At 52.5% G+C, this 25775-nt stretch overlaps 1 protein-coding gene across 34 annotated transcripts in view; it reads left to right on the top strand.

Annotated features, from left to right (window-relative positions):
* Positions 1 to 25775, top strand: part of MAD1L1 (mitotic arrest deficient 1 like 1) — a 414737-nt gene that overhangs the window by 200554 nt on the left and 188408 nt on the right. For all 34 annotated transcript variants that reach the window (XM_024241280.3, XM_063725878.1, XM_063725875.1 and 31 more), the window contains one exon: positions 17393 to 17533. In XM_024241280.3, the coding sequence (XP_024097048.1) occupies positions 17393 to 17533 (141 nt within the window). The remainder of the gene's footprint in view (positions 1 to 17392; positions 17534 to 25775) is intronic.

Below are 25775 nucleotides of genomic sequence, written 5' to 3'. Positions count from 1 at the left end.
GGAGGCCTAGAAAGGTAAGGGAACCTGTCTGACTGCTCAGTCTGGGTGGTGGCCCCAGGGCTGTGACTCCACTGTGCTGTCTATTTCCCTCGTTGCCCTGCTCTCCTTTCTCCCTGTGTCCTGTCAAATAAACTGCACTGAAAATAGAGCCATGCGGCACAGGGCCCGTCTCAGGCCCATGGCCCCATGTCCGCGTAGGTCAGGCATGCTGGCTGGACCTCGCGAGGGTCACGTCCTCCTCCCTGCTGAGAGGCCATCTGCAGCCACTGTGGCTTGGGTATGGCTTCCTGTCAGGATGGCCCCAGTGCCCTCCCAGCTGTGTGCGGCACCCACGTCGTCAGAGCGCAGGTGTGAGGAGCTGCTGTAACGAGGCTGGTGCTGGTTCAGGTGGATGCTGGGGAATGCATTTATACAACGAACACAAATGAAGTGGAATTTGTCATAGAGCAGTGTGAAATGTAAGTAAAATTGCCTCGGGAAATCGTAATTGATTCCACTCCTTCCTACGATAGGTGTTGTAGAGCTTTTTATCAGAGGTTGAAATTGTAAGAGCCAGGCTTGCTGGTGGGGAGCCCAGAGCAGCCCCTTTTCCCCCTCCCCCGCAGCTACACGTGGGTGGTGGAGGCCAGTGGGGAGGGTGTGACAGCGGGAAGCCAGAGGAGAAGCCGGCTGAGGGTAACCCCAAGACAGCTGTGGGGCAGGGAAGGCAGCGTGCTCTGTGCGCCTGGTGCAGCTGCAGGCAGAGGGGTGAGCAGTGGGAGAGGACCCCGTGCCTCCTCTCTGAGTGGCCTGGTGTTCAGCCTTCTGCTGCCTTCAGGAGAGCTCGTGTAGGTGCAGTTCATGGAGAATGCACAGCTGGCTGCTGGAGGGAGGATGCTGCTGAAGGCTGGGGACCGTTTTTTCTCCTGGGGGCTCCTCCGAATCCAGTCGCCCAGCAGAAATAGAGCTTTGTCAACAGTAAACCAGGTTGATTGGTCAGATAAGATAACCTTGTAATGAGGCTTGTGGAACTTGAGGCAAAAATGAGGAAGAACAGAGAGGACGGAATGGGAACGAGGGAGAGACGTGGTATCATCAAGCGCTGACCAAGTTGGCCGAGAGCACCAGGCGCAGGTTGGGGGCTGAGGAGGACAGAAACGCGTCTGACAGCAGGGCGCCTCCCACGGGGCCCCGGAAACCCTCGCTGACCCACAGTATTGCCCTTCAGAACCTGGTCATTGGTGCCCATTACAGAGAACCCTTTCATCGGGAAAGGAGACCGTTTCTCCTCATTCTCAGTTTCCTCTGCCGGGGCGGCGTCTGGTTTGTTTTGGAGGCATTTTCATCAAGCGCAGATGGGCAGGTTCCACTCCTGCAGGGTCCGGCCACCTGTCACTGGCGCCCTGGCTTACCCAGGGGCCTCTGCACATCAAGGCTGTTCAGGGGCCCGCGTGTAACAGGCTCTAATTAGCATAAGCAAGTGAATTAGCCTTATCTGTTCATGAAAGAAGTGAGGCAAGAAATGCATTTGGTGACACTTTGTCAGTGCTTTGTTCGAGTTGCTATACGGAAATTATTAATAGTAGAATTGCATTCTGTTACAATCGCCCTCTAATTCAGTCACCATCCATTGAACTGGACTTTTTACCCAGTTAGCAAGGTAATGAGTTTGGATGACTCTGAAAACTTTGTGATCTCCACCCCGGGCTTCACTACGACCTGGGGGAACCTCCTCAGGCTGTGTGTGGACCTTCCGTGGAGCGCGGGGCGGGGCGTAGCGGACGCGCACCTGTACACAGCGCTGGGTTCTGCGGGGCGGGGCCTAGCGGTCGCGCACCTGTACACAGCGCTGGATTCCGTGGGGCGGGGCGTAGCGGATGCGCACCGGTGCACAGCGCTGGGTTCCGCGTTTCTGGGGCCCTCCCTGCCAGCCAGGGGTGTCTTGCAGAAATGAGGCTGGGATTACACGGGGAGCAGCTTGGGCCAAAGACTGGATTTCCATCTGCTCCCCGAATGTGGTGAGCCTGGTGTCCACAGGACTGTGTAGGAGGGGACAGCCAGCATCTGCCCTTTCCAGAGACCTTTCTCCCGGCACTCGTGTCTGGGCGCTAGGGATGATCTTGTTTCTATTCCATGGATTTTTACATCTCTTTGGCTCCATCTTTCCTTTTCCCCTCTCTTATTTCATTGTAATCATAACTCGCACATTAACCTCAAATTACCCTCTATCAATCACACTCTTGCCTAGGAACTTCCTGGGCTCCTCCTCTTCTGCTGCCCTGGGTGTGTCATGCAGAGTGCCCTGCGCCTGACACCAGCTCCCACCGCCCTTGCTCTCCCACTGCCGGAAAGTTGGGCCTCCAGGCCTCTGGAGTCCGAGCTGGGCTCAGGGTTCCATCTGAGTGTGTTTGCCCTGAGCTGTTTGTAAATGGGACTTACAACCAAAGCCAAGCTCTTCAAATTACGGAGTTTCGTTTAAAAAAAAAATACTGCTTTTTAATCTTTTTATTAGAGCATAACAAACATACAGAAAGTGCTCTGTCCTGAGAGTACAACTTAGGGGGCTGTGATGAAATCAGTCCATCCATGTCTCAGCTCCACGGTCGGGAACACGGTGTCACCAGGGCCCCCAAGTTCACCTGCCGGCTCCTCCACCTCCCCCAAAGCCCTGCCTTCCCGATTCCCACACGCCAGTTAGTTTTGCCCATTTTAAAATGTTGTGAAATGGAGCCATGCAGCATGTAATCTTTTGTATTTGGTTTCTGTTGCTGTGTTATTTCATTTCTATCTTATGAGTATATCATATCATAATTTTTTAAATTTTCTGTGAATGGGCGTTTGAATTTCTTTATTTCTTGGCTACTGTGACTAACACTACAGAATGGGAGATTATATCATCTTTTGTTAGATATTTGTATTGCAAATGTCTCCTCTCATTCTATAGCAGCTTTTCACACTCTCAACAGAAATTCTTAATTTTAATGAGATCTAATTTATCAATCTTTACCTCCCTTTGTGGTTGTGATTAGTGTGTGTCCTGTTTAAGAAAGCTTCGCCACCCTCCAGACTGTTCCAGGGTTTCACTCCTGTCTTCTTGGTGGCTTTGCTTCTTCACACTGACCGTGGCACCGCGCAGCCTTGTTGCCCTGCGCAGCCTTGTTGCCCTGCGCAGCCTTGTTGCCCTGCGCAGCCTTGTTGCCCTGCGCAGCCTTGTTGCACTGTGTGAAGCCTTATTATTATTTTTTTTTTCATTTTTCTTGCCAACGTGGGTATCCAGTGGACTCAGCACCACTTACTGCAAAGCTGCTCCTTCCCCCTGTGCCACAGTGCTGGTTACACCTTCACGTGAGCTGGCTCTGTCTGTATTGGCTGTTTCTGGAATCTGTATTGTTTCGTTGGTGTGTTCATCTCTTTTTGGCAAAACCACAAGTTTCAATTCCTGAGACTGTTAGAGTCTCATTACCTGATAGGGTGGCCCTCTCTGCTTGTCTGCATCAGGGCTGCCCTGGCTCTGCCTGGCCATCCGCCTCTTTGCGTAGATTTTACAGCTCAACCTGTCAGTCTCACCAGTGGACTTGCTAGAGTTTTTATTGAGAATGCATTGATTGAATGACATCTGCACAATATTGAATCTTCTAATCCATGGACGTACTATATGCTAACATGTGTTTAGGTCATACTTTTTTTTTTTTTGAGATGGAGTCTTGCTCTGTCGCCCAGGCTGGAGTGCAGTGGTGTGATCTCGGCTCACTGCAGGCTCCGCCTCCCGGGTTCACGCCATTCTCCTGCCTCAGCCTCCTGAGTAGCTGGGACTACAGGCGCCCGCCACCATGCCCAGCTCATTTTTTGTATTTTTAGTGGAGACGGAGTTTCGGCGTGTTAGCCAGGATGGTCTCGATCTCCTGACCTCATAATCCGCCTGCCTCGGCCTCCCAAAGTGCAGGGATTACAGGCGTGAGTCACTGCGCCTGGCCTTAGGTCATACTTATTTTCTCTCAAAATTGTTTCATAATGTTTTCTGGGTGGACATATCATGGGTTTTGTTGTTCTGAATAATAATGTTTGTGCTTATATGTAGAAATCTAATTGGAGTTTGATTATTGACTTTGGTCTCGCAACATTGCTAAATCTACTTATTTTAATAATTTATTTGTAGATTATATTGACTTTTCTATGTTCATAATTGAGTGATTTAATAATAGTTTTCATTGTCTTCTTGATCTTGTACCTTTCATGCCTCTTCTTATCTGTGGCTTAGCATCGCCAATGCTGCTTTGAACAGACGTGCTGATAGCTGGTGTTTGTTTTGCATCCTCAGAAGAAAAGCTTTCAACATTTCACTGTTAAAGATTGTGCTGACGACTTTAGTAAGGAAATCCTTTTCAGATTAAAGTTCTCCCTGTTCCTCATTTGCCAAGAGGGTTTTGCTTTTGTTTTGTTTCATAGTTTTTATCGTGAATAGATGTTGAATTTTAATCAAATGACTTTTCCACAAATATTGAGATGATCATTTGATTTTCTTCTATATTTTGTTAATGCGCATTAAATTAATTGATTTTCAAATGTTAAACCAAGCTTACATTCCAGGAATAAATGAGCATGGCCTATGGGTTATGCTCTGTGTGTAATGCTTTATTTGGTTTGCCAGGACGTTAATTAGGGATTTTGCATCTGCAATTATTGGGGAGAAAGGTCATTAATTTTCATTTCTCAGAATGTTGTTTTCAGGTTTTGATGTTATGGCTTTTCTGGCCTTAGAAACTATTTGCAAGTTCTCTTCTGTTGTTTTCTGTAATCGTTTTATAAGGTTGGTGATATTTCTTCTTTAACCGCTTGGTGGAGTGTACCAATGAAAGCATCTGGGCCTAGGGGTTTCTTGTTTAGAAGATTTTAAATTTGGGCTTGATTTATTTTAATAGCTTTGAAACATCAGATTTTCTTTTTTTCTTTATTCAGTTGTGGTAAAAGTTAGTTTTTAACTTTTAAAACTTCATTTTATCAAAACTTTAAAATTCATTTGTGTAAAGTTGTTTATTGTCATGTTTTTAATATTTTTGTGATCTCTAGTTATGTCTTTTTCAATATTGTTATTTGCTTATTCTTTGTAATCTGTCTCATCAAGAGTTTATCAATTTTATTAGTCATTTGGAGGAACCATCTTTTGGCTTTATTGATTTTTTCCCATATGTATTTTATATCATTAATTTGTTACTTTCTTTGAGTCTAATTTGATGTTATTCTAACTTTTGAGTTGTATATGTAGATAATTGATATTTATCCTTTCTTGTCTTATAGTATATGCATTTAAGGTTGTCGATTTAGTTACATACCATATGTTTTGATGCGTTGTATTTTCCTTATCATTGGGCTCAAACCATTTATCAATTTCCATTGTGATTTTTATTTTGACCAATAGGCTATTCAGAAACAAATTTCTCAAATTCCCAACATTTGGTGATTTTCAGGTATCTTCTTATTGATTTCTAGCCTTATCTCCCTGTGCTCAGAGACTATCCTCTGAATGACCCCAGTCCCATAAAACTTACCAAGAAATGCTCTATGGACCCATCGGAAGTCAGTTTTGTAAATGGCCCATACACACTTGAAAATAGTATGTATTCTGCAATTGTTGAGTGCAGTGTTTTGTAAATAGCTACATATCATTTGTTAATCTTATTCTTCACATTTCTTTAATGATATTTTTTCTCAGCTCCTGCAAGAGTTGTATTGAAATTTCCCATTATGATTGTGAGTTTTGTCTATTTCTTCTTTTAATTTTGTCAATTATTGCAGTATGTCTTTGGATGCTGTTTTATTAGGCACATATAAATTGTGAATTATCTTCCTGGTGAATTTTGCCTTTTGTTATTATGAGACATTCTTTATCTCTGTGGATTGTTTTGATTTTTAAATCTCCTTTGTGGGATATTAATACGGGTGTGTCAGCTTCCAGTGTTTGATAGCATCGGCACCTTTTGCTTCTTCACTTTTCATTTTGAGCATTTTTAAATTGTTTCATTATAAATGTATACTATAAATATATAAGTATTTATATTCAGCATAAAAATCATTTCTTAGTCAAAATATTTAATCTAGTTGTAACTGATATAATTAATGATACATTTGCATTGAAATTAACCATCTTAATAGTTGCCTTTAGTTTTTATTTGTTTTTTATAAAAACATCTTAATCGTAGAATAAATATTTTCTTTATTATCGTTATCTTGTTATGTGTGCTTTTATGTAATTTTAGTGGCTATGTTGGTAATTGTAAGATAGATTATTATTATATACTTAACAAAGTCTAATAAAATTAATACTTCTTTTCCTTCTAGACAATCCAAGGGTCTTAAAATCCTTTCTTCTGTTTACATTTTGCTCCATTCATAGACTACTGCTATAAAGTACTTTATTCATACACTTACGTGTTTGAAAAGATACTGTTTTTGTATATTCATTTATATGTACACATTTCTAACTTTTTATTCCTGTGTTGCAACCTGTATCTCTAAGCATGCATCTGCGATCATTTTTCTTCTGTCTGCAAAATACCCCTTGTTTCCTTTGATACAGATTTCATGCTGGGGAATTATCTGATTTTCTTGGGGTCCAGAACATATTTAATTCACTTTTGTTTTTGAAGAACAGTTTTGCTGGGTATAAAATCATAGGTTATCAATGCCTTTCCTATCCACCAGCCAACAACCCTTTGAACCTATCATTCCACTGTCTTTTGACTCCCTTTGGTTCTGCTCAGAAACAAGCTGTCAGTCTCACTGTTGCTTCTTTTAAGTTAATCTGTCTTCCTCTCCTCTCCTCTCCTCTTCCCTAGCTCTTTTGATTGTTGTCTTTTTGGCGGAAGAAGTGTTGTTGAAATGTTCCTCTAGATCTATAATTTTTTAATTAATAAAGTTTGTTTTCGGGAGAGTTTAAGGTTTACAGAAAAACTAAGAAGACAGCATAGAGCTCTCATATGATTCCTTCCATAGCACAGTTTTGTCTGTTACTAAAGTCTTACATTACTGTGGTATATTTGTTACAGTTCATGAACCAATGCTGACACATTATTTTTAACCAAAGCCCATAGTTTACATTAAAGTTTACTCTTTTTATGGTATCTATCTTTCTATGGATTTTGATAAGTTGATAATGTCATGTTTCCCTCGTTACAGTATCATACAGAATAGTTTGCTTCTATTCTCTGGAAGAGATTTTGGACAATTGGTATCATTTCTCACTGAAGTATTTGGTAGAATTCATCAGTGAAACCATCTAGGTCTGGTGCTTTCGTTTTTGGGAGGTTATTAATGATCAATTTAATTTCTTTCATAGATACAGCCTTTTTTTTTCCTGGCTGAACCCAGGGCTGGGGTCATCCCCAAAGTGACCGTAGGAAGTTCCCACAAGGGATAGCCGCAAACCCGCCTGAGATGGGGCTGGCTGGGATTCCAAAGAGAGAAGCACTAAACACTGAGTGATCATTTGAAGCGTTTATTAGGGGAACTTGCCTACAGAGGGGGCAGCAGCTTCCTTGTGACCACAGTGAGACCTGAGTATGTCTACAGGGAGGGGTCTCATTGTGGAGTTTCTATGGGAGTTGAAGGAAATTGGCTCAGAGCCAATTTCTGTGTGACAGCAACATGCTGATCTTTCTGTTTCAGGCAATAATGGAATGCTCAAGCCCACAGGGGAAGTACGCAGCTGCCTGGCTCACATGGTGGTGAAGGCCCTCTGTATGTCTCAGTCAGGAAAGAGAAAAGGAGCTGGGGGTGGGCGGGCCCCTAGAAAGACCGATTCAGGTGATCTCTTCCTCCTCATGTGAGTTTTGGTGGTTTGTGTCTTTCAAGGAATTGGTCCATTTCATCTAAGTTATCAAATTTCTGGGCATAGAGTTGTTCATAATGTTTCTTTATTACCCTTTAGATGTCTATAGGATTAGTAGTGATGGTTCCTCTTTCACTTCTGATGTTAGTAATTTGTGTCTTCCTTTTTTTATTTTTTTTTAATGTTGGTTAACCTGGCTACTGATTTATCAATTTTAAAGAACCAGCTTTTGGTTTTGTTGGTTTTTCTCTATGGAGTTCCTGTTTTCAGCTTCACTGTTTTTTGTTGTAATTTTTATTATTTATTTTGTTTTATTCTATTTTTATTTATTTATTTTTTTGAGATGGAGTCTTGCTCTGTCGCCCAGGCTGAAGTGCAGTGGTGTGATCTCGGCTCACTGCAACTTCCGCCTCCCAGGTTCAAGCGATTCTCCTGCCTCAGTCTTCCGAGTAGTTGGGATTACAGGTACCCGCCACCATGCCTGGCTAATTTTTGTATTTTTAGTAGAGACGGGGTTTCACCATGTTGGCCAGGCTGGTCTCGATCTCCTGACCTCAGGTGATCCACCCACCTCAGCCTCCCAAAGTGCTGGGATAACAGGCGTGAGCCACTGCGCCTGGCTGATTTATATTATTTCTTCTTGCTTTAGGCTTACGTTGTTCTTCTTTTTTTAGTTTCCTAATGGAAAGCTTAGATGATTGATTTTAGATCCTTTTTTTCTAACATTTACATTCAATGCTATAAATTTTCCTCCAAGCATGGCTTTTGTTTCATCCTACAATTTTGATAGGTTGTATTTTCATTTTCTTGTTCAAACTATTCTTAAACTTCTCTTGTGACTTCTTTGACCCATGCATTATTTAAAAGTGGATTGTTTAGTCTCCAAATATTTTGGGATTTCTCCGTTATCTTTCTGTTACTAATTTCCAGTTTAATTTTAGTGTGGTCTGAGAGCTTACTTTATATACTTCTTTTTAATTTCTTTAGGTGTGTTTTATGGCCCAAATGTGGTCTGTCTAGGTAAATTTTCCATATGAGTTTGAGAGGAATCTATATTCTGCTGTTGATGAAGTGTTCTGTCATTGTCATTTAGACCCAGTTGATTGATGGGGCTATTGAGTTCTGCTGTGTCCTTACTGATTTTCTGCCTGCAGGATCTGTCCGTTTCTGATAAGAGGGTGTTGAAGCCTCCAACTCTAACAGTGAATTGGGCCATTTCTCCTTGTAGTTCTTTCAGGTTTTCCTTGCATATTTTGAGACACTGTTGTTAAGTAGATGCATGTTAAGGGTGGTCATGTCTTCTTGGAGAAACGATCTTTTTATCGGTATGGAGTGCCATTTTTCATTCCTGATAGTTTCCTTGTTCTGCCTGAGATTGATCAAGCTGCTCCACCGTTCTTTTGTTTGGGCTTAGCGTGGTGTAGCTTTCTTCCTTTCCTTTCAAAGTGTGTTTATATTTTAAGTGGGTTCCTTATAGACAGTATATAATTGGGTCTTGTTTTTTTAATCCGTCCTGACCATCTTTTAATTGGTGTGTTTAGATCATTCACATTTGAAATGATCATTGATACAGTTTATTTAATACCTGCCATGTTTGTTACTCTTTTCTATTGGGGCACTTGTTCTTTGTTTTTTTAAAATCTCCTTTTCTTTATCTGCTTTGTTTGGTTTTAACTGAGTATGTTATATGATTTAATTTTTTAATTCTGTTAGCACAGAATTTTTTTTTTTTTTTTTTTGAGACAGAGTTTTGCTCTTGTCACCCAGGCTGGAGTACAGTGGTGTGATCTTGCCACCACGCCCGGCTAATTTTTGTATTTTTAGTAGAGACAGGGTCTCGCCATGTTGGCCAGGCTGGTCTTGAACTCCTAACCTCGGGTGATCCACCTGCCTCAGCCTCCCAAAGTGCTGGGATTACAGGCATGAGCCAAGCACAGAATTGCAGCATACATTTAGCACGAATCTAAGCCCATGGTCAGATGGCCTTTGACCAGGTCACAGGCAGGGCGGGCGCCTCCTGCAGAGCATGCCCGTTCCCCATTCCTCCCATGCCACCTGCTGCCTCATTTCACCCATCCCTGCGCCATCTTCACCCCACACATTGCTGCTCCCATACTTCAAACAATTGTCCATTAGATGAACAAGACTAAGGAAAGTAAGCTAGGCTCAGCGGCTCACAGCTGCAGTCCCAGCGACTTGGGAGGCCGAGGTGGGAGGATCACTTGAGCCCAAGAGGCAGAGGTTGCAGTGAGCTGTGATCACACCACTGCACTCCAGCCTGGGCAATAGAGTGAGACTCTGTCCTGAGAAAAAGAGATAAATAAAGTAGATTTTATTTTTCCTTTATTTGTTATTTCTCTGCTCTGTCTTTCCACATGGATCTGAGTTTCTGACCTCTCATTGGGTTCTCTGGAGAATCCACCTCACACTGCTTACAGGGGCCAGGGCTGCCAATGACCAATCTCCCCCAGTTTTTGTTTGTCTAAGAGAGTGTTTCTTGTTTGTTTGTTTGAGACAGAGTCTGGCTCTGTTGCCCAGACTGGAGTGCAGTGGTGCGATCTTGGCTCACTGCAGCCTCCACTTCCTGGGTTCAAGCGATTCTCCTGCCTCAGCCTCCCGAGTAGCTGGGATTACAGGTGCCTATTACCACACCCAGCTAATTTTTGTACTTTCAATAGAGACGAGGTTTCGCCACATTGTCCAGGATGGTCTCAAACTCCTCTGACACCGGACCATCTGCCTGCCTTGGCTCCCTAAAGTGCTGAGATTACAAGTGTGAGCCACTGTGCCCAGCTGAGAGTTTTTCCTTCTCCTTTTCTTACAGAAGATCATCTTGCTGGATGCAGAATTCCAGGCTGGTGCTGTTTTGTTTCAGCACTTGGATACCTCCTTCCGCTCTCTGCTGCCTGAGTGGCTTCGGTCAGGAGGTCTGATCCATTTCTCACTCTCTTGGTTGATAACGTAGGGCTCTCCCCTCTCAGGCTGTCTTATTTTCCGCAGTTGAATATGATATGGCTAAGTGTGGAGTTTTTGGTATTTATTCTGCTTGATGTTCTCTGAGCTTCCTGGATCTGGGATTTAATTTTGACAAATCTCGGCCATTATCACGGCAGATACTTCCTGTGTTCTCTCCTCGCCTCCTTCTCCTTCTGGTTTTCCTGTTGTGAGTAGGTTCCACCTTCACGGTCATCCCACTGTTCTTAGGTCACCTCTTCTTTTGTTTTCATTGCTTTTTCTCAGTGCCTTTTAGTATGGGAAGTTTCTGTGGACCTGTTTTTACATTTGCTCATTTGTGCTCTTATCTTTATTTTTATTCCTATACTTTCTGCATATGTTGTTTTATTTTTTTCATTTTTTGTGTTGGTTAGTTAGCTTGCTACTTTCAGTTTTAGCCTTTCTACTCTAAGCATTAAATTAATACATTTTCTTCTAAGTTATTCATTCTTGAGATTGTGCCACTGCACTGTAGCCTAGACGACAGAGCAAGACCTTGTCTTAAAAAAAAAAAAGTATTCTTTTTACTTAGGCCACTGTCGTCTCAGATGAGTTTCTTGTGTGTGTTTTTAACTAGAGCCTGAAGTCCGTCCGATGTTTTCCTTCCTTTGTCTCTGCCCACAGCCACCGGGTCAGCCTCCCTCCCAGGAGGCCCCTAGACTCTGGGTACCGGGGCAGCCAGGGCAGGTGAGAGAGGACCCAGGGAGCTGGCTTTGCTCTCACAGAGGCGGGGTCCTCATGGTGTTCTGCTCTAGCTTGTTCCCATGATGTCAGGGCCGGGCGTCCCCCTGCGGCTCGGTCTCACAGCTGCCGTGTGCCCATGGCGTTCCGTCCTCTGAAGGCTGCTGGGAACTGCAGGGTCAGAGCTGCAGGAAGGCGAGGGTGGGGGCTGCACGGTGCTGGGGCCGGGTCCGGGTGCCCGCCTTGATGGCAGTGCCGGGGTCACGCTGGGGCTGTGGATAGCGATCTCTGGCCTCATGAGTTCCTCCTTCTGGCAGCCCAGAGCGGGGGTTAGTGCCCCTCGATCATGGAGAGCCACTTCCAGTGGTCTCACCAGTGAGGCTGTCCATGGCACTGCCTCCCCGGGCTGGGCGTTGACCCCGTGACTGTAGGGCTGCAGCCTGGGCGGCTCCTCTGTTTGTAGCACCAGCCGGGGCTCTGCCCCTCCGTGGTCTGAGTGGCCGGGCAGACACAACAGCTCGCAATTGCTGAGTCCTCTTCCCTCAGCCCTGTGCCTGCCTGGCAGTTTGGAAGATCAAATGAGGTAAAGTGTGCTTAAGTCGTATGTAGCATTAGCATGCTGTGCTGATGTCACCAATTAAAATCTGCCTGAGTGAATCATACTTGAAAACAGTCAGTTGTCAAAAAAAACCTCGTTTAGGGGCAGCAGGCCCAGGAAAGAGAAGCGAGGGACAGGCAGGAGGCGAAGCGTTCTGTAGTTGGTTGGGGGGGCCAGGGCATCCGGCCCGGGAGCAGGCGTGCCAAGCACAGGGACGCTGCCTCATGTGCACTCAGCACTGTGGCGTGGCGAGGCGTGGCCTTGCGTGGGGCGTGGCGAGGCATGGCCTTGCGTGGGGCGTGGCGAGGCGTGGCCTTGCGTGGGGCGTGGCGAGGCGGGTCGGGCAGCTCGACCCCCACCCCCAACCCCTGTGGCCATAAGTGGCCCTCCTTGCTGCCCTTTCCGTTGACGGGTGCTGTCTCCATGTACTTATTAATCCTGGTGCACCTTTTAAGCACCCTTTGGGGCAGTCATGCCCCCATTTTGCACAAGGAGGGTGGGTTCAGAGAGGTTAGGTCCCTTGCCCAAGGGTGCACAGCTGGTCTGTGTCAGATTGGAGCTTAGGACTGTCTGACCCACGTGGGTCCTCCGAGGCGTTTATTACTGCCGCTTTCGCCTGTCATCATGTTCTTGATGGGCACCACGGACACCGGAGTCCTGCTCATTTGGGAAACGACCAGCCGGGATGAGAGGTCCAGAAAGAGGCCTCCTGCCTCTCCCAGCCTCTGTCCCAGCAGGGCCTTCTCCTGGTCTGGGGCGATCTTGCTGCTGGGGTCACAGCAGACCTGTTCAGGCTGGTGACTGGGGGTCTAGAGAAAGAGTGGGGAGGCCGGTGGCAGTGCGAGATGGTGCCGGCGTCGGTGGGCAGAGCCGCGTCTGCAGCCCCGCGTTCCCGCCTGAATCTATTCAGTTTCTCGTGGTGACTCCATGCGTCGGGAGAGGTAATTAGAACAGGGCTTTTCAGCTATTTATGATTATACATTTCCTTTCTAAAAAAAGGAGGAGTTGTGGAGTGATTCAGAGTTGGGTGGAGGTGGCTGAGCTGAGGTGGGATGGGCTTGGGAAGAGGCCCTGCAGAGAATGTCGCATGTGCAGAGCAGCCTTGGAGCCCTGGCAGAATGGGCCTCGGCCTTGGGCTGGAGGGGGCGGAGGGAGGGAGGCTCCACAGCACTGGTGGCAGAGGCCGGGCGGGAGTAGGGGGAGGAAGATGGGTGAGTGGCTGCTGCTTCATTGGAGGGGCCACGCGGTACTCAGCTTACTTCTGGGCTTCTCTGGAAAGTGGGGGTTGGTGCTGGGTCTCTAAGGAGGGGCCTCTGCATGTGGAGCTGCCTGCCTGCCTCACACGGCCCCTTCAGACTGCCACTGACTCTCGGGAGGGAAGCCCTCTGTGTCCATGGTGTGGACTTCGGGAGTGCTGGGCGCCTGCCTCACCAGGCATGGCCATGGCCAGAGGCTGTCCCCATTGTGCAGGACATGCCTGCCCCACCTGCCCGCTCTCCTGGCCATCTTTCACGAGCAGGTGCAGTCATAGTGGAAGAGCTAGGCAGACAGCAGTGAGAACAGAAGTGACGACCGTGGCTGCCGTGCATTCATCACCTGTGTATGCAGGTTCCGTGTGCCTGGTTTTCTGTGTCATGCTGCATTTGAACTTCGCAGTGAGCCTGAGGCGTTCTCTGCCCTCTCCTGTGTGGTTGAGTGTTCTGACACTCAGAGAGGCTCATTGTTTTTCGCAAGGTCACACATCTAGTTAGGGTCCGGGCAGGATGTGGGCTTTGTTGGGTATGTGTGTTGGGTCTGACTTGGGGGCTGGCCCGGGCATGCCCACCTCAAGTGACTGCTGCTTGGGGGCCACGGGGCTGGTCTCTGCCCCCTGTGGTGCCTCCGTCCATATCTCCCCTGCCCGTAGCACCTCCGACAGGGCCGGCGTCCTGCAGTCTCCCGCTCCTGCGGGTGCTCTCGCCACGGGTAGCCCTGGTCTCTGTCTCGGCTTCCTGGCCTCGCTGCTCTGATCTCCCCTGCCCTTCCCAAGCCCAGGCCCAAGGGCTGTGCCCTGGGTTTCTTCCTCCAAGGGCACTGGGCCCTGTTCTGCCTGCTGTCTCAGCCCCTGCTGCCCAGGTGTCCTGCCCCCTGCTGTGGCATTCTCAGCCTCCGTGGGAATCTGTCATCGCGTGGGAATCATCGGCATGCTTGGGGCTTATACTCAAAAGCTCCGTGGTAATTAGCGTGCTGGAGCACCTGCTGATGAGGGGATGAGCGTCATTATCTCTATTGCTCTTTCGTAAGGGTCCTCTGGGCGCCTACTCACACTGTTCCCTCTGATTGGAGTGCCCTTCCCCACCGCTGCCTCCCAGGGTGGCCAGATCCTTCCTGCAGCCTCCCCGGGTGAGCAGCCCCTCTGCCCGACTATCGCAGGCCAGGGCAGAGCCGCCCTTTACTGCTGCCCCTGGCCCCCATCGGCCAGTGTATCCAGGGCACCGAGGCCCCATCCTCAGCTGACTTCTTCTGGGTGATGCCGACTGCTCACCTTCTCTTCATGTGGCCATTAGTTGCATGATGAGCACATTCTATTCCTTAGAACCGGGACATTTCTGTACCTAAGGAGGAGCAGCCAGTGGACAATGTAACTCTGCTGGGTGCTTCTTAAGCGAGTCTGGGACGCCCCGTCAGCACCGCCAGCCGCCTGTTTGTTCAGCAGTTAATCACCGCATTTGTTGAGGTGGAAATGAAGTGGACTTGCCCGCAAGTGGAGTCAGCTGTTAAAAAGTCTTGGCAAGTCACAGCCACACCGTGCCTGCTCTTTCACTATTGGTGACAAAACAGTTTCTTGAAAGGGTACAAACAAACTTTCTAATGCTTTTCTTCTGTGCCAGCCAGTGCTAGCCTGGAGTTATGCTGGAGAGAGCCGTCACGAAGGGAAGCTCTCAGAGATTTACTGATCAATAAAAGAGACAATTACAGCTTGTTTACCAAGGGAAGTCCCCCGCCCCGGCCTTGTGTGGCGTCCGCGTGTTGGTACTGACAACTCCGGTAACTGGCTTGAAACGATAAAAGTCAATGGGAAGATATAGGATTTCAATAAGATTATGACACACGATAAACCTTCCTGTGCAAACAAATTTTCCACAGATACTTGACCCGTTCCAGTTGGATTTGTAACTTTAATTTCTCACTTATTGAATTTTGAATTTTTTGTCATCAACTAATTATGAAGTCCACACCAGGGTGGCACCTGTGTCCCTGGCTCAGGAGACGGCAGGAGAGCCCCAGACGTGGCAGCCTGAGCTCCAGGGTCTTCTGAGAGAGCAGGCCAGGGTTTCCTCAGCCCCCGCAGCCTCGCCCTCCTCGCCTGTGAGGGACAGACGGAGGGCCTGGCACGGGCCAGGCGTCATCAGTGCTGGGGAGCACTGGGTCGGTCTCTCCTAGGAGCAAGGCGGGGCCTGGGCGGGGGCTCAGCTTGTGTATGTGCAGACTCAGGTGGCCGCACGGAAGGGACCCTGGCAGTTTTGTGGACTCTGCTTCTGAGTGGGGGTCTTGCTCCCCAGGCTGCCTGAGTGAGCTGGTCTCTATCAGGGCCATGAATTTGCCCTTTTAGCCCGTACTGGTGGGGGCAGTCCCCATAGCTCTCCTGCCCTCACCTGGTGGGGAGCACGCTGGCCGTGACACAGTGAGGTGGTGCAGGGCTGGGCCAGAGCATTGGCCCCTTGCCCAGCATGTGTGTTGGGAAGGGGCGTGGGTCAGTGGAGACCATTTCCTGGGTTTGTGAGGTCCTGACTCTCGCTTCTTGAGCACCTGTTGTTTCCAGGGCAGCTGGCTGAACAGTTAATTCCTGATAGCATCAGTCTTCACAGCCACCCCATTTCCCATCTTATCAACAAAGGAACTGAGACTTGGGGAGGGAGGTTGAATAGCTGGCCTCAGGACAGAGCTGGGACTTGAACCTGCATCTTATAGATACCTATCCGCTTCTTCCTGGGCTCTGCTACCCCAGCATCCTCATCCCCCATCTCTCAAGAATGGGGCAGAGCCCCCCAGCAGAGGCTGCTGAGAGCATCAGTTAGATGTCCCTGGGGTGCATGTTAGAAGGGCAGATTCCCAGGCCCACCCTGAATCTACGTCCAGGGCATCCAGATGCCCGTGAAGATCTGGAAGCTGCCCTCCCGCACACCTGGGTGTCTGAAGGACTGGCTCCCTGATCATGTGGTTCCTGTGGGCTCCCACAGGGTGGGCAGGCAGGAGAAGGTCCCCAGCCTGCACCTGGAATCTGTTCCATCCAGACTCAGTGTCTGAGACCAGAAGGGTCCGGGGGCCGTAGTTCAGGCCCACACCTAGGGCAGGGAGTGCAGGCAACGGGAGGCCAGAGGGAAGACCACGCTTCCCCACAGCGGTATGTCCTTTGTAGGGGCCATCCTAGCAGCTCAGTTCCTGACCCATGGGCACCCGCGGGGTCCGGAGGCAGCACGTGGCTCCCGGGGCCCCTGACTGGCTGGCTCTCACTGTCAGCATGTCAGGCAGGACACAACTGAGCAGGGGTTTCTGCTCGGCTCTAGGAATCAGCCCTGACACTGTGATCAGTGTCATCCCAGGAAGCTGAGCCCTTCTGGGCCTGGCTGCTGTGTAGGGGCCTGCGTGTGGCCTCAGACATCCTGGGAGCTCTGTGGGAAGACAAGGAGCTCCCCAGCCCAGAGCTGAGAAGTGGGGACTCAGCCTTCCCGAGAGCCCTGGGCGGTTGGACGAGCGATGGGTTTCCTGTCCCATTGGAACGCGGCAGCTTCCTGGTGCACGCTGTGTCTCCTCCCTTGGCAGGTCTGGGCAGAGGTCCCAGGAAGAGGGGGACTCACCCAGCTCCGGGCCTGCCCACTGTCGTTTCCCGGAGCCCAGTGTGACTGGGACTCAGAGGAGTCACGCAGACCCAGTAGAATAGGCTGGGGTGGGGAACCTGGGCTTCTGCCCACTGTGCGCCCTTGCCCTGCGTGTGCTGTGTCCACGGGGGCGGAGGTGTCTGCTCCCAGCCTACCCCGTAGCCATACTGCCAGTACGAGGTGGAGCCCATGCCTGCCGCAGCAAAGGCCTGACATGGTCAGAGCGGGTACCAAGGCGAAGCCGGGGCTGCTGGCATTTACTGGGTCTGGGGGCACCGAGCTCCGGGGCCCTCTTCACTTTGGCGGGCCCTCAGGGGTGGGCTGTGAGTGCTGGCCTGGGTCCTCACGAGGGAGCCCCCCGCGTGACCCAGCTCTCGTGGGGCCTTCCCTGAGCCGTCTCCATCATTACCTCATCCCCCGTCCCAGGTCCTGATCAGCTGCCCTCTGTGTCCACAGGAGCGAGACGGTATGCGGGCCATCCTGGGGTCCTACGACAGCGAGCTGACCCCAGCTGAGTACTCGCCCCAGCTGACGCGGCGCATGCGGGAGGCCGAGGATATGGTGCAGAAGGTGCACAGCCACAGCGCCGAGATGGAGGTGAGGGGCCACAGGTGTGGGGTACACGTCGCCACGTGGGGCTTCTTCCCGGTGGGCCTTGGCAGAGCCTGGGGTGGGGAGGTGGAGGTCTGGACCCCGCCTCCCCAGTTCCCAGCTGGCAGGCGTCCGTCAGGGAGGGTGTCCACGGGCTGCTTCCTCTGCATGTGGATCCACGTTAATTCTCACGATGGCACCTGTAGTATCCTCAGCTGTCAGGGTGTCTCAGGTGGTCCCAGCCTGCAAGTGGATGACAGAGGGACAGTGCCCCTTTGACGGATTAGGACCCCCTCATGATGCCCGCCAAAGGGGCACTCAAGGTCCTGCCCCTGTGAGGGGTGTCTGCCAAGGAGACCTGGTCTCCGGGTGCTTAGAGTTGTTGCCAGGGCTCTGGTCCCCGCTGCTGGGGAGGCTCTGCTGGGGCCTGACGGGCAGGGTGTGAGGCCCAGGGCTGCCCAGCTCACTGTGGAACTGGGAGAGGTGTTCCTCCTTCCTGCAGCCTCCAGCCTGCATCCCTCTCCTGGCTCCAGGGTTCTCCCAGGAGAGGTGGCCTCAGCCTTGGCTTCTGCCTTTTCCCTGCCCCATGGGCCACCGTAACGCTCCGTGCCCTTGTCTAGCTCTGAGCAGCTCTCACCTGTGCAGTGGGAAGAAGGAGCTGGGTGTCGCAGGGCCTGGGCAGAGGCCACGTCCACACTCCCTGTCCAGACTTCTCATCCACACTGGGGCCAGGGGCTCCCAGCACACCATTCCCAGCCTAGAGCTTGAAGGGCCCGTGTTCTCCTCTCAGGATTTGCACCACTTCTCTGTGGGCACAGCGCAGCCCCGCCTGGGCATGGTGGGATATGTGCCAGGGTCTTCTGGGCTCATTGGCGCACACCACCGCCGGGTGCCTTGCCGTTCTGCTCTGCCTGGCCCTTTACCTGACTACTCAGTCTCATTGTCACCGTATCCTACGGAGTGGGTGCTGTTGTGACCTGAATTTCGCTCACGAGGAAACTCAGGCCTGGGGGTGTCAAGGGACATGCCCAGGTCACCGAGCTGGTGTGTGACACCGCCAGGCCACATCTTGGAGGGTCTGGGCCTGTGGTGTCTGCGGGCACAGCTGAACAGCCGAGCTCTGTGAGCTCTTTGGTCTCAAGGGTCACTGTGTCTGGGCTGGGCCTTGATGGTGGAGTCTGCGGTGAAATGGAGATGCAGATGAGGGCATCGGTGTGGCCTGTTACCCTGTTTTAGGCTGCTGTGTCCATTCCTCATTCAGCCGGTGACCAGCTGTAAGATGACCTGGGTCCACCGATGGAGAGCCAGGCTCACAGGCGTGATCACAGCCACCTTCCAGCCAGGCTGCTGAGCACACACAGCAGGCCGGGCCGTGTGCCAGGGAATGTCTGAAAGAGCCTCTGGCCCCTGGAGCTGAGCTGATCTGCTGGGTAGGAGAGACATTTAATGAACAAACATAATTCATGTGGGATGTTAGGAGGAGCTGAATTTCTGGAGAAAGGATTGTAATGGAGGGTCTCAGGGAGCTGCGCTGCATGGCCGTCCCAGCGGCTGTTCAGGGAAGATGGGAGAAGGAGGTCGCCAAACTGCATCTAGAAAGTTGCTTGGCAGATGGTTCAGTGGTTTAGAGGGGGCGCAGGCACAGAGGCTCAGGCACTGGGGATGGCACGTGGTGAGAATGACAGGTCCCAGCCCAGGAGGCCCCAGGCCCAGGGCCCACATGTACTCGCTACCCCTTGCTCACGTGGAGGCCACGCCGAAGGGCCCTGGGACTATGCCGTGTCCCCATCTATGGGTAAGTGCTCACCACCACACTTGGCAAGAGTGAACCCTAGGTGTGAGACCACCCTCAGGCACCGGTACTGCCCCCTGGTGTGTTCTTCTGATGCCCTGCCCCCTCTGTCCATCCTCCTTCCTCCCACTCCCGGCTTTCCTTTCTGTGTCTAGCCGCCCCATGCGTGCAGGGCCTGCTGCTGAGGGCTGCACACTGACCTTCAGTCCTCACAGGAAAGGCTAGCTCCGGCTGTACCTGGGAGCTGTCGTAAACCTAAGTGCGTTAACAGCCATCTCATTCCAACACCCTTGGCTTCCTGTGAAGCATTAATGAAGAGAGATTTGCGGGGAGGGTCTCTGACCCCTTCTGCCATCCCCGGCGTTTTCCATGTTGAGCGATTTCTCCAGCCTGTGCTTGTCCCTGCGCTGTGATCGGCTGGTCACGGGCCTGGCCGTGGGCACATCCAGTGTCCTGGGTTCTGGTGTTTTGTGTGTTAAGGAGATAGGGCTGTCAGGGACCTCAGGACTCATTGACCAGATGCTGGCACTGTTTGGGCACCGTCCTTGCCCCCTTGCCGGGCAGCTTGGAGCCTCGGCCCTCACCCTGCTAGTGGGATGTACTTTGGGGACCCTGCCCCTCCCTTCCCATGGTGGGGTGTGAGGGCAGGTTACTCCCCTTCCTGTCTGTCTCCTGGGGTTTCAGGAGAATTAGGCACATGGAAGAGTTGGGTCCAGCAGGGCCGGAGCAGGGTCAGACTCCACCAGCACTGACTGGTCCTCACTGTGGGAGTTCACACGGCTGGTCCTCCCTGAGCCCTCACAGCCTCCTCTGCCCATCCCCCTGGGTGCCCTCCAGAAGCAGGCCAGCACCCGTAGGCTCCCCCCAGGACCCCATCGCAGTGGCCCGTGTCTGTGTTGATGGAGACAGCCACGGTATCGGCTGCTGGCACAGATTCCAGGGAGGTCTTCCAGGCCCCTGGCTGTTCCCTGAGCCTGTGCAGGTGCCACTACCCTCTGGGGTCTGTGGAGCAGCCACCACCACATCCTGCATGACATCGTGACCTGATGCCTCATCAGAGGGGGTACCTCCGCATCAGCCCTCTCCTCCCAGGAGCCTGGGAGAGGCATCCTTGCCTTTCTGCCTCAGCGGGACCAGGTCACCTGCGGAGCCTCTGCCCTGCCTTTTCCTGAAGCAACAGTCGGGCAGGAGGCTGGGGGTGCCGGCAGCTCCTGGGCTGGGTTCCTGCCTCGGGGGCGCATCTGCTGGGGGCTCCCGACCTCTCCATGGATGTGGCGCAAGTTCGGGAGAACATGGCCCCAACTCTGGGAACTAAGCATGTTTGCAAGGTGAAGGCGGGGGCCCAGCAGGAGCGCCGTGCTCCAGGGAAGGTTGGGGCGCGGCTGCACATGAAGTGTGGCAAGGGTGGCTGCACCCTCTGTGCACAGGGAGCCCCTGGGGCAGGGACGCCAGCCCAAGCCAGGGATGCCAGCCCAAGCCAGGGATGCCCCCGTGGAGGGCCAAGGGGCTGCTCTGGAGAACCTGCACATGGCGCGTGTCTCTGGCTGTTGGTTTCTGTGAAGGGCCCGTCTCCTCTTCTCCCCATGGTCGGGCGGTGGGGGGCTGCAATCCCCCCAGCCGGGGAGGGCTCCTGACCCCACATGGCCCAGGTGCTACCCCCCGAACCCCCTGCCTCCCTCTCTCCCTGCTACCTCCACCCGGTTTTTCTTTTCTTTCTGTTTCCTGTCTCCTTTTCCCTTCTTGATTTTCTTTCTGTCCTCTGCACGCCTGTCTGATAGTTCCTGTCTCCATCTTTCCCTCTCCTTTGGCCTCTGTTCATCCCTCTGTCCCCCCACGTGCTCCTATGTCCTCTGTCCCCCCACACGCCCCTATGTCCTCTGTCCCCCCACACACCCCTATGTCCTCTGTCCCCCCACACGCCCCTATGTCCTCTGTCCCCCCACACGCCCCTATGTCCTCTGTCCCCCCACACGCCCCTATGTCCTCTGTCCCCCCACACGCCCCTATGTCCTCTGTCCCCCCACACGCCCCTATGTCCTCTGTCCCCCCACACGCCCCATGTCCTCTGTCCCCCCACACGCCCCTATGTCCTCTGTCCCCCCACACGCCCCTATGTCCTCTGTCCCCCCACACGCCCCTATGTCCTCTGTCCCCCCACACGCCCCTATGTCCTCTGACCTCGGGCCTCGCAAGCCTTCCCTGGAAGCTTGCCCGGCACTGCGCATGCCCCTGGGGAAGGCGCCTCTCGGGGCAGGTGAGGATCTGCTACCTGACGGCCAGGTGGGCTTGGGGTAGTCGCCGGCAGGAGGACGCAATATCGCTCTGAGAGTGGTTCCCTTCCACCCACCTGTTAGCTACACCGGACACCAGTCTGTTCTCATCTGGACCATGTTTTCATTCCAGCAGAGACCTTGCAGGAAAACAGTGTCGAGTTGGGAGAACCCCAGACCCGTCTGGTGAAGTTTTGCCGTCTTGCACGGTGTTATTTATTCCACTTAATAAAGCGGCTGCGGGAGCTGGTACCGTGAGTCAGGAGTCCTCTGTGGATGGAGCTATAAATACGCAGTGCACGCCACCTTGATTCAACACATCGGCCTGATTTGTGTTTCCGATTTATTTAATTAAAAGCGATTACTGCGCTGCTGGCCGTGTGGAGGTGTGTGGAGAATCCCCGTTTCAGGTTGCAGTGACTCTGAAATAGTTCCTAACGATTTAGGCAGAAGTGGCCGTCATGGTGTTTCCATCTTCCCTTCCTCCCCATGACCTCCCAGAGGCTCGGGCAGCTCCACGGGTGCTGTCACTTGGCTGCCGTGGGTGGTTTGGCTCCAGGAGGGCCGGGGAGAGCCTGGTCTTCAGGGCCTCGGGTTGTTCACCAGGCCCAATACTTGTGAGTGTGTTGATGATGTTTCCCTCATTGAAAGAACTTGAGATGACTGTACTGTACAAAGCGGAGATAAAGCCAAAAAAAAAAACAAACAAAAAAACTTGAAACAGTTAAAAATCATGCAGTGAAGAAAAGTGGGCCAAGGGATTTATGGAAATCACCCTGGAGTCTGGGCTGTGGGAGCCTCTGCTGTGTGGCCGCAGGTCCTCAGTGGGAATTGAGAGGTGCTGGCTCCATTCCCAGAACGGAGCATCTGTGCAGTACAGAGCTGGGCTGAGCTGGGCTCCCTGTGACATGCCGGTGCCACCCCAGGCCGTACACACTTAGAGCACCGCTGCCCAGCGCAGGAGCCGACGTTGCTGTGTGTGAGGAATAAGCCCAGGGCAGGCTCTGTCCTCTCCACCATGAGGATCTGCTGCCACCCTCAGAGCATCCCCCAGGGCCTGGGCGTCTACCCCATAGCCTTCCTTGCATCAGGGGCTGCAGTAGAGCCCTTGACCGTGTGCTGCCTGCCTGTTGTGTGCTCTGTGGCCAGAGCTGGGCTCACAGTCATCCTCACACCTCCACACACAGGGAGAGCTTCAGTGTACAGCCTCACCCGGGGGCAGGTGCTGGGGCTGTGGCCCGGGAAGCCCTGTGGGGACCCTGTGGTGTGTCGCCTCCTGCTTCTTCACATTGTGTCACAAGCCACTGGGAGACCTGGCCAGGAAGGTGGAGGCCTGAGCTTCCGTCCCATCCTTTTCCACATGACTGTGACCACCGGTGGGGCTGCCTTCCCCTAGCTCCAGCCTTTGTACCGTGTGCGGGATCTGTGCCTGGTGCCCTCCGGTCCTCCCTGGCCCAGCTGTCCTGTGGCTGCCGGGGTCTATGGCTGCCTGTCCTAGCCATTTTCTGCCATGTCCTGGCTGGCAGGAGTGTTGGATCACAGGCAGCAACTTCTCACCTCAGGATAAAAATAGCCCGGCTGAGGCCTCTGTGCAGCACCTCGGTGGTGCCTAGGGCGCCAGGGCCTGGGGCTCGTGTCTCAGCACACGTAGCCACCCGGGACACGTGGTCCCACCCAGGAAGAGCTGTGCGTGACCCTTCAGCTGCTCGGGTGGAGGCAGCTCTGTGTTCACTTGGTGCCAGGGGTGTGGGGCCAGGGCGTGGCTGCGCTGGGGGCCTGCTCGTACTGGTTTTCCCGCCGTGTGATGAAACCCTCTCCCCACAGCCTCTGCACCTCTCAGTGCTCCCTGGTGTGTGCCCGTGAAGCCTGGCTCTGAGTGGGCTTGGCCTCTCCTGGGGAACCCGAGCACCGCGTCTGAGGCTGTTTGGGATGGAGCCGTGTTCCTTCCCACCTGAGCTTCCTGTGTGTCTGCACCCAGCCCGGGGTGGGCTATGGAGGAGGGGCTGAGGCTGGGGAAGCGCCTGGCCTGCCTGCCAGCAGCCTTGGCGTCTGGTCTTCCCAGCCGTCATCCCAGCCCCCACCCCAGGCCTTGGGAAGCTCTCTCTCCATCCCACCATCTCCACATCAGCGCAGGCTGCACCCCACACTGCCTTGCAGAGCCAGCCTGAGCTTGGGGAGCTCTTGTCTCAGAGGTGAGGACGCTGTGGCCAGGGCCTGGGGGCTCCACCCAGTCACCCAGGGAGTGAGAGGTGTCTGTGTCCCCCGAAGGTGGCTGGCCAGTCCCACAGTCAGTGCCAAAGTGCACGGCCCAGGGTGTTTCCACAGGGGGCGCTCTGCCACCCACCCACTGCCTCCATCACAGACGGGGTTTCCTGGAGGAACCCTCCCGAGACCAGCCTGGAGTTGCGCTGTCTGAGGCCCTGCGGGAGCTGCTCTCCAACGCACACTCGGGCCGTGCCAGCTCCTCGCCCTTGTGAGTGTGGTTCTTCCCGAGCTCTGGGGATTCCATGTTTTAAAGGCAGCTTTATTGAAATATGATTTATACTCAGTAAAATCCCCCAGCGTTATCTGTATGATTTGATCCATGTTGACTGTCAGTTTCCTGCCACCCCCGGCTCTTGGAGACACCGGTCTGGGGCCTGTGACTGTTGTTTTGGGCTTTCTTGGAACGTCACGTAAACGGAGTCCTGCAGTTGCTGCGTCTGTCATCTCTGACTGAGCACAGAGCTTTTGAGACCCATCAACGTTGTATCAGCAGTTCATTTACTTTTATTACAAAATAATTCTCTATCCTGAGACTCTACCAAAATGGTCTTGTCTGTTCACCCGCTGACCGATACCAGGGTGGTTTCCTGTTCTTGCCAGTTGGGACAGAGCTGCTGTGAATATCTGCGTGCCGGACTTCCTATGAATGTAGGTTTTCATTCCTTTGGGCTCTACATCCAGGAGTAGGATTGTGGGTTTTAACTTTTTTTGGGGAGGACAGTGTGGGGACAGAGTCTCGCTCTGTCGCCCGGGCTGGAATGTAGTGGTGCGATCTCGGCTCACTGCAGCCTCCGCTTCCCGGTTCAAGTGATTCTCCTACCTCAGCATTCTGAGTAGCTGGGACTACAGGTGCACACCACCACACCCAGCTAATTTTTATATTTTTAGTAGAGACGGGGTTTCACCATGTTGGCCAGGCTGGTCTCAAACTCCTGACTTTAGGTGATCTACCCGCCTCGGCCTCCCAAACTGCTGGGATTCCAGGCGTGAGCCACCAGGCCGGGCTCTAACTTCTTAAGACATTGCCAGACTCTTCCCAGTGGCTGTACCGTGGCAACATGCGGGGTCCAGTGACACATTCTTGCCCAGGCCGCCGGCACCAGAGCTGGGAGAACGCTCTGCTGTGGCACTGTCGGCTTTGGTGTCTGGATCCAGCCGGGCAGCAGCACATTTAGCCCTGGCTTAAATCTGTGTGTCTCCAGTGACTGACATGCCCAGCGTTTCCCGTGCTTCTCCACCTCGGCGCCTCTTCTCTGGTGGCCTCTGTTCAGGTTCCTTCCCTCTGTCTGGTGCTGGCCTGCCAGGCCCAGCTGCCCATCTGTGCCCCCTGGAGTTCCTGTTCCTCTCTCCTCAGCCAGCGGGCCTGCTGGGCTCTGTCTGCGGCGCTGCCCCAGCCTGGCTCCTGGGGGACTCACCCCATCCCTTCCCGCGGCTCTGAGCTCTGAGCTGTCTGCCCTCCCTCGCCGGAATCCCACAGTTCCTTGTGTTGTATCTGGTGTCTGGGGACTGAGGTGGGAGAGTATGTCTGTGCTGATTCCTTCAGCTTGTCCAGAACGAGAAGTTCTAGCGCATTTTGGGGCCTATGACAGCCTGTCCCCCGAAGCTTCCTGGTGCTCCATCTGGGGGCCTCCTCTGCGCACACAGCGTCATCTTGGGTCTCCCGGGACCCTAATGTCCTGCCTCACCTCTCCTGTACTGGGCCGTGTGTGTTTAGTGATGTCCCGTGTCTCCTGTGGCTGAGGTGTCCTGTACCCACAAACCTTGTGCTGTGGAATGTCTATAAGCCAGACCTGAGCTCCCTCCTGCCTCGCTGCCGCTCCCCCATCTCCTTGCCCGTGGAGCGTGCTCTCCATTTCACACTCCCGGAATTCCGGCCCCTCTGCCTGCTGAGCTTCTGCCTGGTGGCTGCTCTGCTGAGAAC

The sequence above is a fragment of the Pongo abelii genome, chromosome 6 (genome assembly GCF_028885655.2).
Source record: "Pongo abelii isolate AG06213 chromosome 6, NHGRI_mPonAbe1-v2.0_pri, whole genome shotgun sequence".
Taxonomy (NCBI): domain Eukaryota; kingdom Metazoa; phylum Chordata; class Mammalia; order Primates; family Hominidae; genus Pongo; species Pongo abelii.
Note: the sequence above shows the minus strand (reverse complement) of the source record. Positions and strands in the feature narration are given on the sequence as shown.